Source organism: Pristis pectinata, chromosome 6 (genome assembly GCF_009764475.1).
Source record: "Pristis pectinata isolate sPriPec2 chromosome 6, sPriPec2.1.pri, whole genome shotgun sequence".
NCBI lineage: Eukaryota > Metazoa > Chordata > Chondrichthyes > Rhinopristiformes > Pristidae > Pristis > Pristis pectinata.
Window position 1 is genome coordinate 88,245,466 of NC_067410.1, and position 13,590 is coordinate 88,259,055.

Here is a 13,590-nt window from a genome sequence, read left to right on the forward strand (position 1 = left end):
TGAAAGATAATTCGAAGCTCAGGGTCAACCCTGTGGACTGAATGGAGATGCTCCATAAAGCAGTCACCCAATCTGCATTAGGCTTCTCCAATGATGCAAAAACCTCAATGCAACACAATAGATTGGAAGAAGTGAATTGATGCTTCACCTGGAAGAATGAGTATGCACTGCATGGAAAGTGCTGTGAGAAAAAGGTAGTTAGAGATGGAAGAGCAGACCGGGAAATCAGGAGGGAATGGTCCCTTTGGAATGCTTTGAGTGGAAAGGAAAGGAAGATGTGTCTGGTGGTGTGTGATATTCTACCACTGGACACAACTTCCCCTCCTACCCTTTTTTGCTTATGAAGGGACTGTTCCTTTAACCTCTTTACTTAAGAAATAAATCAAGTATTCAGGTTTCCATAATATACTTTGTGAAAAGCAGCAAAATCTCTCAATTAAATTTGGACTCCATTGCACCAGAAACCAAACCACCAGATTCACTTTTCAAATGTGTTGTGCAAAAGTAGAATTCCAATTTCTATCATTGAAACACAATACATTTAATTTAAGGAAACGTGCTGAAGAACTGAAAAATAATATGTGGTGGTAGATGATTAAAGTGGGACTAGGGTGCCCACACATAAAATGCTGGCAAAAAAATGTAGCAAAACATGACATAGGAATTCATTTTTCCAGATCTCTCAGACATAAGATCATGTTCAGCTGAAAGAGATTTCTATATCCCCTAGCCTGGACAGATTTCAGACCGGGAATCTTGGAGACAATTTACTATGCTACTGAGAACAAGGCGCTGGAGATGATCACACAGCTGGGCTTAGTGTTGAAGGTGCAAACTGAAATATTCTGAACAAGTTGCTGTTCATGAAAGGTAGCTGGCTGTCTGGCCAAATATTAGATTGTGACATGAGACAGGTATCTATTGCCACAGTAAGGGTGAAAGTGATTCAAGTAAAGACAGAATGGCAATGCTTATGGCACAGAGGGAAAAGGAAAGCTGAGCACTTGTCACATGCAAAATGACAGCTCTCTACCTACTCCTAGAGGGCAATTAACAATAGGCAATAAGTGCCAACCTTTCTAGAATTCTGCAGCCTAAATTAGGAGAGCTGTTTCATGCAGGTAAGAGGAAATAATGGAGAAAAACAGTACAGTACATCTTGAAAAAAAAATCTCCATGGTAGTTGAGAGGTTAAAAGATGACATATTGCAAATGGCTAGCCACAGTTGTACAGGAGGTCCTTTGGTAACTTTAGGACAGTTGAAATGACAGTGAACACAAGGGTCACACACAAGCAGCAATGGAAGATTAATTGCAAAGCAGAAACAAAATCTGATAATTAAGATGGAGATGAAGGACAGCCAGAGTTGTTTTGTGTACAGGGGTTGAAGGAAATTGACAAAGACCTTAGAAAGGATGAGGTCAAGGAGCAAATGTTGATGGGTTAGGAATTGAGATGCAAGTAGATCAAGGATACGGGTAGTACAGTGAACAAATCAATCATGTACAATTAGCACCAACTATTCATCTCCACATAACAGCCTTTATAAATGCTGAATTGGAATTTAATAATGTAAGGGAAATAATTTGTCATGAATATTGTAGTACCTACCTATTACGGTATCATTAACCTGATCTCACATGAACAAATTTTCACAGAATTGGGAGAAGATATCCAAAATTAAATCTGATGCTTGTAATTGGTAATTGCATATGCATAGCAGAATCAAAAACATCCATATTTAATCACAGTTTCATTAATAATCAACAAAATTCTTTGGTACTTTTGAAAATACATTGCATCAGGCATTAAAAACTTTTAGGTTTATTATAGCATTGGCATGATCACCACTGCTTAAAGTACTACATTTTAAATAATATTCTTCTTCCTCCAGAAAGACAATAGAATTTTGGGCAAGGTTGGGATAATGATGTTGCATCCCTTGAACTAAATGGTGACTTTCCACTGGAGAAAAAAAATGAAAAATATATTTAAATTTATAACTATTTTTGTGGTTTATAATTTCAAGCTCCATTTTGATATAAAAATGATATCAAAATGAGACATTATCTACAGGTCCTTATCGATTTCTGGGCAAAGCTTTATAAGATCAACCTGTGTTTATTATCATCAAGTTAATTTTTTTTGTGGTCTCAAAACAAAAGCTTAAGATTTGGAAGGATCAAAATAATCAAACTGAAAAATTAACTTTCTCTTCCCATGGATGCTGCTTGGCCTACAGAGTATTTCCAGGATTTTCCATTTATATTTTAAAGGATATGGTAATATCTGGTACAGTGGGCAAGCTGAAAATGCACTTGGAAAAACCACAAGTTTTAAAACCCTTTTGCTGGCAGAAAGCGATGAAAGAGAGGGGTCTTTCTGCTCCTGCGTTACTTAACTACAGCTTAGTACTAGTTCTCTAAATGCACATTGTAGAAGAACTCATTGCCTATTAATGCAAATAGAAGCCGATTAAATTACATGCAGCTTTAGTACAGCCAGATCATCTGTTCCATTCTGCAGAAAAAACTAAGTATCTAGTGACATTTGGTACTCATACACAACAACTAGTTCGATAGAATATTTATTCAATATTTTGAATAACTATTAAGAAAACAAGAATTCTATCAATTGCATTAATCTTTGAGAATATAAAGTATGTAATGCTGCATCTACTTGTAGAAAGTCAAATTTAAATCTACAAAATACCACCAGTATGAAGGAAAAGCATTCACTAAAGTAAACATGTTACTGTAAGCAGTAACTCGAAGTACATTTATATATTAAAAAAATTCACAAAGAAACTTACCATCTTTAATACATAATGAAACCTGCAGAGTCTCATTGTAACTGGTCTTAGAAATAATAGCTATATTCTTGAGAAGCTTAACAATTTTTCTTTCACCATGATTAAAAATTCTACAGCAAAAACATACTGCAAGTCTACAGCTCAAGATACTAAGCAACTACCTAGAACCATCTGCATTAAAATTAGACTCTTCCTTTAAAACTGACAATATTTTCCCCTTAATTCACTGCACTAATATCTATTTATTTATACGCCTGAATTTGTCTGACCATGATACATATCCCATTACATTTACAAGGATCTAGTTAGTGTTCTGTAAGCTGTAGCTCCTCCTTCACAGTGTAATCAGCTGATGTCAGCCTGCTGATATGATAATGAATCCAGAGTGAGTGGTAAGTGCATCTGCATATTGTGCAGTGTTTTCATTTCTATTCAAACGTGTTATTAAAATGTCTGCAAAGCACAATTTAGAATGTTTAGGCTAACTAAATACTATTTAATTCGTTCAAAAAATATGAAAGCTTTCAGATAAATTTAGTAAAAGTGCTGTTATTAATTTTTGTTATTTGTGTAATCAAGAATCTTTTCATAATATATAGTGAACTAAATCACTTTCTGGATATGACTGTGAAAAAACATTCAGATCTAATAGTACACAATGCTAACATCAAACATCTTTAACTTGAGATCACGATGCAACACTGATTGAGGCACCATTTTTTGAATGCAAATTTTTTTTTATTATTCTATCCCAAGATGACTTGTATTAAACATGTTACAAAAATTTACCATTTTAATTATATTTTTAGTTACTATTTTTTTCTGAATGCTCTTAAACACACCCACCTAATTTTAATCTCCTGACCTCTAAGAGATCACCTAGATTCTGATTTGCCAATGGGAAAACAAACTTCCTTTAGTAAAAGAATACATTTTTAAAAATGATCTGTGTAATGTATACTTAGTGAGATGTGTCCTCAGTGTGTGTGTGAGAGTGTGTGTGTGTGTGTGTGTGAGTGAGAGAGTGTGTGAGTGTGAGTGAGAGAGTGTGTGAGAGAGAGAGAGAGAGAGAGAGAGAGAGAGAGAGAGAGAGAGAGAGAGAGAGAGAGAGAGAGAGAGAGATAGAGAGAGAGAGAGAGATAGAGAGAGAGAGAGAGATATAGAGAGAGAGAGAGAGAGATAGAGAGAGAGAGAGAGAGATAGAGAGAGAGAGAGAGAGATAGAGAGAGAGAGAGAGAGATAGAGAGAGAGAGAGAGAGATAGAGAGAGAGAGAGAGAGATAGAGAGAGAGAGAGAGAGATAGAGAGAGAGAGAGAGAGATAGAGAGAGAGAGAGAGAGATAGAGAGAGAGAGAGAGAGAGAGAGAGAGAGAGAGAGAGAGAGAGAGAGAGAGATATCAGGGATAATGAATAGATTGCTCCCCCAAATCAGCATCATACAGTACCAGCTGAGTATATCAAGCAGCCCATCTATTCAGCCCCATGTGCGGTTTCAATATTTCTTACACCTAAAATTGTGTAGTTCTTCCAAACAAGATTCAGCAGTAAACCAATTGCAAGAAAGAACTGCTGATTCAGCATTCAAACACCAAAAAAAAATCAACTACCGCAAAAGGTGAGATTTCAGGAACACACATCCATGTTTAGGCAGATGTTAAAATCAGCACTACAATCCTACTGCACTCGAAAAGTTCTCACAATTTTGGTGAGATTAAGAGGAATTCTGTTCACATTGTATAATAAATTTGACACTATTAAAAGGAACCAATTTGCACAAATTGGTGCTGTAAGAGCAAATAATTTTTACATGGCTTTTATGAAATCAGGGTACACAACCAGTGGCTCTTACTTCAGGACAGGATGTCAGAAAAGAAGATAAAGTTATGATTAGGATGTTGAAATGAACATATCAGAATCAGGGAAGAGAGTAGAAAAATAATCCAACAAATATCAAAAGATTCTGACATGTCTTTGTTGGACTATTTCAGTTGTTGCTGGAAGAAGTACAACCATTAGTATGCAGAAGTATTTATGGACCCAAGGCACAATTCATATTGTCAATCCATGGTGTACAGATAGGTGTAGTAACTTACCTGAAGGGCAGCCTATGATAGGCATTTAAGAAAAAAAAAGAAAAATCCATTATTGCTGTGTGAGATACAGAGGCACTAATTCCACTTTTCCTTGCATCCCCATCACACCCTCCTTGCCCGATTCTCCTGCCATACATAAAAGACCAGAGGGAATTTACCGTAGCCAACTAACCTAGCAACAAGTCTTTGGCATCTAGGAGGAAACCAGATTACCTAGGGAAACTTATTTGGTCACGGGGAGAACATGCAAACTCCAGTCAGGGTTGAACCTGGGTCTCTGGAGCTGTAATGCAGCAGAGCTATCTGCTGCACTAGCTATATATAAACTAGTTTAATAGATTATAGAAGATGGGCATCCTTGATTGAACAACAGCATCGTCAGCTTAGAAGTGCATGAGCTGCACCTATGATTACATGCATTGTTTCCATTAGAAGGTACCTGGAGGCAGAGATGTAGAAGGTTAAGAATGCAAAGCAGAGGAATAAATGAGAAGACTGATTACAATAAACTTTGGAAAAGCAAGATCATTTCATAACATTGAGACTCAGAATCTGAAGAAATGTTATGCAAAATACCTCATGACTCAGACCATGATTTTAACATTGAGTCTAGAAGGCTGCAATAAACTCAGATGGAAAAACAAGGACTACTGTGTGATGACCACATGGATAAATGTGCAATCCACTGTACAAGCCGAGAGTTCCCAAACTTTACATCAGGGTAAGTTAATTAATTTGAAGTGCAGCAGGAACAAATGGTAATTTTGGGACTCAAGGCAGAAAACCCTCCTTTGACTCTTGCTAAAGATCCATGCTGGTTATGTCAGCATCAGGAACACTATAAAGCAACTGCACTGTTTACTGACAGCTACTATTCAGGACAAATCAAGACTTAATGACAACTGACCGGTGGCTCTGACATCCACCATCATAAAGTGCTTTGGGAGGCTGGTCACGGCATGCATTAACTCCAGTCTCCCGGAAAACCTTGACCCACTGCAATTCGCCTACATCCAAAACAGGTCTACAGTGGACGCCATCTCGCTGGCCCTACACTCAGCTCTGGAGCATCTGGACAATAAACTCAGCTACGTTAGACTATTGTTTATTGACTACAGCTCTGCCTTTAATACAATAATTCCAAGCAAGCTTGTCACCAGACTCCGAGATCTAGGACTCAACACCTCCCTCTGTAACTGGATCCTTGACTTTCTAACAAACAGACCGCAATCAGTGAGGATAGGCAGCAATACCTCTGGCACGATTATTCTCAACACTGGTGCCCCACAAGGCTGCGTCCTCAGCCCTCTACTCTACTCCCTATACACTCACGACTGTGTGGCTAGATTCTGCTCTAACTCCATCTACAAGTTTGCAGATGATACCACCGTTGTAGGCCGTATCTCAAACAGTGATGAGTCGGAGTACAGGAAGGAGATAGAGAGCTTAGTGGAATGGTGTCATGACAACAACCTTTCCCTCAATGTCAACAAAACTAAAGAGCTGGTCATTGACTTCGGGAAAGGGGGTGGTGTACATACACCTGTCTACGTCAATGGTGCTGAGGTTGAGAGCTTCAAGTTCCTGGGAGTGAACATCACCAACAGTCTGTCCTGGTCAAATCATGTAGCTGCCACAGCCAAGAAAGTTCACCAGCGCCTCTACTTCCTCAGGAGGCTAAAAAAATTTAGTTTGTCCCCTTGGAGACAAAAGTTGACTCTCACCAACTTTTACCGATGCACCATAGAAAGTATCCTATCTGGATGTATCACGGCTTGCTACGCCAACTGCTCTGCCCAGGACTGCAAGAAGCTGCAGAGTTGTGGACACAGCCCAGTGCATCACGGACACCAGCTTCCCCTCCTTGGACTCTGTCTTTACCTCTCGTTGTCTTGGTGTAGCAGCCAGTATAATCAAAGACCCCACCCACCCAGGACATTATCTCTTCTCTCCTCTTCCATCGGGTAGAAGATATAGGAGCCTGAGGGCACGTACCACCAGACTTAAGGACAGCTCCTACCCCACGGTGATAAGACTATTGAACGGTTCCCTTATACAATGAGACGGACTATGACCTCACGATCTACCTTGTTGTGACCTCACACCTTATTGCACTGCACTTTCTCTGTAGCTATGACACTTTACTCCGTACTGTTATTGTTTTTACCTGTACTACATCAATGCACTTTGTACTAACTCAATGTAACTGCACTGTGTAATGAATTGACCTGTACGATCAGTTTGTAAGACAAGCTTTTCACTGTACCTCGGTACAAGTGACAATAATAAACCAATACCAATGTTCTGGGTCAGGACCCTTCTCCAGGACTGTATCAGTGTTATATCAGAGTTTGCCTTATGAATTCAGCCATTTTTATTGCTCTCAGTTGCTGTTTCCTGAGGCTTGAAGTCGAAATAGAATGAATAGAATACAGCTCTGCCTTCAATACAATAATTCCAAGCAAACTCATCACCAACTCCAAGATCTGGGACTCATCATCTCCCTCAACAACTGGATCCTTGACTTCCTGACCAACAGACCACAATCAGCAAGGATAGGCAGCAACACCTCCAGCACAATTATTCTCAACACTGTTGCCCCACAAGGCTGCATCCTCAGCCCTCTACTCTACTCCCTATACACTCATGACTGTGTGGCTGATTCTGCCCTAACACCATCTACACATTTGCAGATGATACCACCATAGTAGGTCATATTTCAAATAACGATGAGTCGGAGTACAGGAGATAGAGCTTAATGACATGGTGTCATGACAACAACCCTTCCCTCAATGTCAGCAAACAAAAGAGCTGGTCATTGACTTCAGGAAAGGGAGCTGTGTACATGCACCTGTACATCAATGGTGCTGAGGTCAAGAGGGTTGAGAGCTTCAAGTTCCTAGGAATGAACATCACCAATACCCTGTCCTGGTCCAACCACATAGACGCCACGGCCAAGGAAGCTCACCAGCGCCTCTACTTCCTTTTTGACACTCACCAACTTTTATCAATGCACCATAGAAGTATCCTATCTGGATGTATCACAGCTTGGTATGGCAACTGCTCTGCCCGGGACTGCAAGAAACCGCAGAGAGTTGTGGACGCAGCCCAGCACACCACAGAAACCAGCCTCCCCTCCATGGACTCTATCTACACTTCTCACTGCCTTGGTGAAGCAGCCAGCATGATCAAAGACACCACACACCCGGGTCATTCTCTATTCTCTCCTCTCCTCTCCCATCAGGCAGAAGATACAGGAGCCTAAGGGCACATACTACCAGGCTCAAGGACAGCTTCTATCCCACTGTGATAAGACCATTGAAAGGTTCCCTTATACAATGAGATGGACTCTTGACCTCACAATCTACCTTGTTATGACCTTGCACCTTATTGTCTACCTGCACTACACTTTCTCAGTAGCTGTGACACTTTACTCTGTATTCTGTTATTGTTTTCTACCTCAGTGCACTGAATAATAAATTGATCTGTAAGAACAGTATGCAAGAGAAGTTTTTCCACTGTGCCTTGGTACAAGTGACAATAATAAACCAAAATAATTTACCAAATCAAAAAATAACAATGTAAATACCAAAGGGTTGTTAATTCCCTACATCACGAGTCAGTATATGTAAAGAGACGAATGCAAAAAGAACACTTAAAAAGGAACAAAATTAAATAAAACAAAAACAGAAAATGCGGGGAAGTACTAAGGTCAGGCCCCATCTATGGGAAGAGAAACAGAATCAACGTCAAGGTTATCTGGTCAATGAGTGAATGGGAGCAGTTAGAGAGTGAGAATTCCAGAAGGATGCAGTATGCCCAGATGGAAAATTGAGGCACTGTTCTTCAAACTTGTGTTGGACTCACTTTGACAGTACAAGATTTTAAAACAAACAAGGACTTCCAGATCTACAAGTTTAAGGAACAGCACCTCATTTTCCGTCTGGGCTTGTTGCAGCCTTCCAGACTCAATATTTTATTCTACATGTTCAGGTAACTTGCTTTTCGGTCTGTATTAGTCATCTATCTGTAACATTAGCTCAGCTTGTTCTCTCCCCCTCCCACTTTCTCTCTTCCTGGGCATGGAGGACATGCCCAGCCTAACTTGTCTGCATTTTGCAATTTCCACGTTCTTTTATGGTCTCACTCTCTCATTGCCCCATTAACTCATTGACCAGCTAACCTTGTTTTTTCACTATCTCCATGATCAACCTGGTATTACCCTATCAAAGATATCCACCCTCCCCGCAGTTTTACAAGGAAGCTTCTTTTGTCTCCTTCCCAATTCTGCCAAAGGATCTCCAACCTGAAACATTGACTCTGTTTCTCACTCCACAGATACGGCCTGATCTGCTGAGTACTTCCAATATTTTCTGTTTATGTTTTAGATTTTCAGCAAATACTGTTTTTGATTTTCAACAGAATTAAATAAATCTGCTGGTTTAAACTTTTAACTGATGAAATGTATACACAAAGGAAACATGCGAGAAATCAAAAGTATCTGATATTCAATGATATCACCAGTAGATTTTTATTCCTCTCAATAAATTGATCACACAATTGAAGTTGCCTGGGCAACCAGCAAATGGGGCAGAGATGAGTGTTAATGCAGAAGTGTAGATGCAGTGAAAGAACAGGGACCATTGTCTCTATTTGTCCTGCGGGAAATAAGATTATCTTTTTCTTCCTTCGGGGTGCAAGAATATAGAACTACTCTTATTTTGCCACAAATCCTGCTTAAAAACATGTTAGCATTCTAAACTAAAAGATGTATTTACTCATGTAATCTTTGAAAAGGTAAGTGGTGTGAATGTTCTTGTTTTTCCATCACACATCTCCAGTGTTGCACAATTAATTATTTTTGGTTCAATTCAAGTTGGTTCAGTAAAAATAGAGTTTAGGCAGAAAATATTGATTTAAAATTGATCCATTTTCAGATTATACGTCCACAAGCCACAGATAACGAAATTACACTCCAAGGATTTGGATTGGATAAAATGTATTTTTTGCAGAACTATCTGCTTGTACACATCTAAGTTAGGTACATAACAGCCAAAGTAATATTCCTTCATGTCTCAAGTCTGAACAGCCTGGTATTAAACCTTTCAAAACTGACGACAGGAATTGCCTGGTTGTATGAATGGTACCATAAGATACTTAAGGGCTACAGAAAGACTGATTTCAATACATAAAAGACAACTACAGTACCATACAGTGGGAAGGTGGTACAGTAACAAAAGAAAGTGGAATGAGCTGTAGACTTCTGGAAGTATTATGTTTCTAACCAAATCAGTGGCATTTGCTTAGAAAGTAATCATGGAAAGGGCCCTAACCCTTGATATTGACACAACAGTCTAGTCAGGTTAAACAAACTGCACAATATTCAATGTTTCTATTTAGTAGTTTTTATTAAGGTCAATTTAGTTATTAATAAAATGAATCATACTTTAGAATTTAATTTTAGCATGAGCTTTCCAACATGCAATTTGAGTGTCATGGAATTCTGCACCTTCCTACTGTTATTTTCAGAAAGTGAGAAGACATGTCAATCAGTTTTTAGATTTGAAAAATCGGACAATTAGCTGCAATTAAATTTTAGTAACATACCCCATTTCAAAATAATTACATTCACTGATGTTAGATTACTTAAAAAGTAATTCATAAGTGACAGCCCTAGAAATTACAATTTAGAGGCTCTTTTTAGGCCAGAATCTGCCAATACAGTTAGTGTACATATAAATAGCAATTATATTCATAGTAATTAGGAAGTCAGTGCAATAAGCCGCAGATATAATCAAATACTGAATGAATATCAAATTATGATTAATCACTAAAAATAAGAGCAAATGTCTGAACAATGCAAAACATTTGAAATATAGATAAATTTCCAGATATCACAGTCTGTTTATAGTATGCAAGATTTCTCAACTGTTCATGTACCTTTTGTTGGATAGTAGAGTGCTTATGTTCCATGTCTCTCTTCTCTTTAGCTGCATCCACAACTAGTTTATCCAACTGTTGAAACAGAACATAAGAAAATAGGATTAGGCCTCTTGGTTCCTCCATCCAGCCCTATCATTCACTATGATCATAGCTGATCTGTCCCAAGCTTCATCCCCTCTTCTGCAATGGTTCCCCATTGTCCTCAAGTCCCTGATCTTTCAAAAATGTATCTATTCTTCTTTATATATCCCAAATGATTCTGCCTCCACAAGCCTGTGGGGTAGAGAATTTCACAGATTCACTACCCTGTGCTAGAAGATGTTCCTAAATATGCATTTTAAATGACCACCCCACTTTAGTCTTCTAACTATCTTCCCTAGTTCAGGACCATCACACTGGTGGAAACATCTCAACATTCACTACGTTGTGCCCCCTAAGGGTTCTATATGTTTCAGTAAGATCACCCCATATTTTTCTAAACTCCAAAGAATACAGATCAAGAACAATGAGTTAACCATTTTATTTAAATCCCTAAATGGTGAGACTTAATTTGAGGTTGATAAATAATCTAATTTATTTTTAAAAAATTTATAAATTAATCAAGCCATGCAAAACAAATGGCATATTTCTAGAGAAATACAAACCAAGTTAATTCTAACAGACCACATCATGATGTCTCAGATTATTTTCACAATTAACTAAATTGGCAAGATTCCAGCAAGTCAATCTGTTCAACTCTGAAAATAGGTTTAGCATCATCCAATCTTGTACACCCCTTTTTACAATCTGTTCCCTATAATGTTGAAGAAACATCACACCTTTGCTGGAAATTTTCAGTGATTCATTCTGATAGCTTGTGCTGAGGTCCAGTGGTAGTTAAAAGAACAGGCATTTGGCATTCATCATACAGCTATCTAAAAATGAGAATGATTACGTGGTTCTAAATGAATTTCCGACTATGGCAGTAAGAATCAATGTACATACAATCCACACATTGGTGAATGTTGCAATGCACAATCATTGTTGCCTGCATTAGCAACTATGAATGCCTGGCAGGGTAAACGAGTGGCAGAGATGCTGATGCCGAGTGGTACTGCATCTATTATGCAGAAACAGAATACGTAAATATGATTAAATTCAAGGTTTTACAACCATACTTCAGTACAATTGTAGCAAAAGAAAAAGTTTTGCCTTTGTACATGATTATTCAACCAAAAACAAATATATTTTGGGAAGGCATATCAATTTTGAAAAGACCAAGTAAAAATACATCTTTTCAACTTAAAATATTATTCTAAATTCTTGGATAATGATGTTATAGATGTGTTTTTGTCCAGCAAAAATTAAATCCCACTTCCAACTATAATTCCCAAGTCCTTGTTTTGCTTTAATCTCAGTGCACTTTGAGGTCATATGGAATTCAGGAAAGATAAACCTGAAGGGAGAACACACAAGAAAATCTAATATACCTGCAACAGTTAACAAAGCAGTACTAGCAGAAACCAGTGAGTTAGTTTACCCTGTTTTTGAGTGCATCTTACAAAGACAAATGGATGAGTAGTAAAGACTGGGAAGCAATTTTTGTTTCTTATGTTGCCATAATTATGCAGAGACAAAATAACTGTAAATATTGATAAAGTGAGAAAGTGATGAATCCAATAACAGAATACAATAAAATTTACAATGCAATTTTAACAATACACTAAGTACAAATTGACTATCATATTTAATACACAGAAAAAGACAACATTTCCTGAGGAGTTGCAAATGGAACTGAACATTGTACAATCAGCAGAAATCCTCATTTGTAATGTAGCACCTAGTGCACTGTACTGCAGTAATATCCTGGGGCAAGGATGATCGACCTCTAACTACGACAAGCAGCTGCCTTTGTGTGAGGTATCACTCCAATCATTGGATTATTTTCCCCTTAGTATCTATTAACTGCAAATTCACCAGGATGCCACCCACACTCAGTCAAATGCTGCCTTAATGTCAAGTATAGTCATTCTCACCTCATCTCTGGAACTCAGCTCTTGGCCCAAATTTCCTGCAGATGTACGAATTAGACTTGCAGGAAGGCAGTAGAAACAAGACAGTTTTATTGAAGAGATTTATTAAGTTTCATTACAGGCCAGCAACAAAAGTCAGGTACTGAAAGTCTAGTTCTCACATCTGTCATCCTGCTCATGAAGAACTGGGAATTATTTTAAAATCTCACCTGTGCTCCTAGGTCCTTCATATAAGGCTCCAGTTCCATAAAGAGGTCATATCCTTGATGAAAGAATGTAAGATGGGCATACATGAAAGACAACATCTGGAAGTGAAATGGAGAACAAGCCTTAATAATCAACACATTTTTACTTCAAAGAACAACATGCAAAGGATTTGCACAAAGAGTATTATGGAGGTAAAATGACCATTTAATATCTAAATTTCTTTAGTGCGTATACAAGAAATTTTTCTAGATCAGTACACTGAGGAACCGAAAGAAAAGCCTATAATCGTGTGCAGTAAGAAAAGGTTAATTAATAGTCTGGAAGTTGAGGAGCTCTTTAAAGGAAGAGTAATCATAATATGATCAATTTTATATTAAAATGGAAATTAAATTTTGGTAAATCCAAAACTGGGGTCTTAATTCTCAAAACAAATACAAAGGTACAAGGCCAGAGATGACTATGGTAGATTGAGAAAATACAGAAAGAGATATGACAGTTGACAAGCAATTGCCAGCATTTAAAG

General features: G+C 38.1%; 1 protein-coding gene across 2 annotated transcripts in view; it reads right to left on the reverse strand.

Moving 5' to 3' along the window:
* The window catches only part of LOC127571403 (arf-GAP with coiled-coil, ANK repeat and PH domain-containing protein 2-like), a 76,548-nt gene that overhangs the window by 33,094 nt on the left and 29,864 nt on the right, over nt 1-13,590 (reverse strand). For both annotated transcript variants that reach the window (XM_052017729.1, XM_052017728.1), the window contains exons 7-8: nt 13,070-13,165; nt 10,846-10,920 (exon numbers count right to left, since the gene is read on the reverse strand). In XM_052017729.1, coding sequence (XP_051873689.1) covers nt 10,846-10,920; nt 13,070-13,165 — 171 coding nt within the window. The remainder of the gene's footprint in view (nt 1-10,845; nt 10,921-13,069; nt 13,166-13,590) is intronic.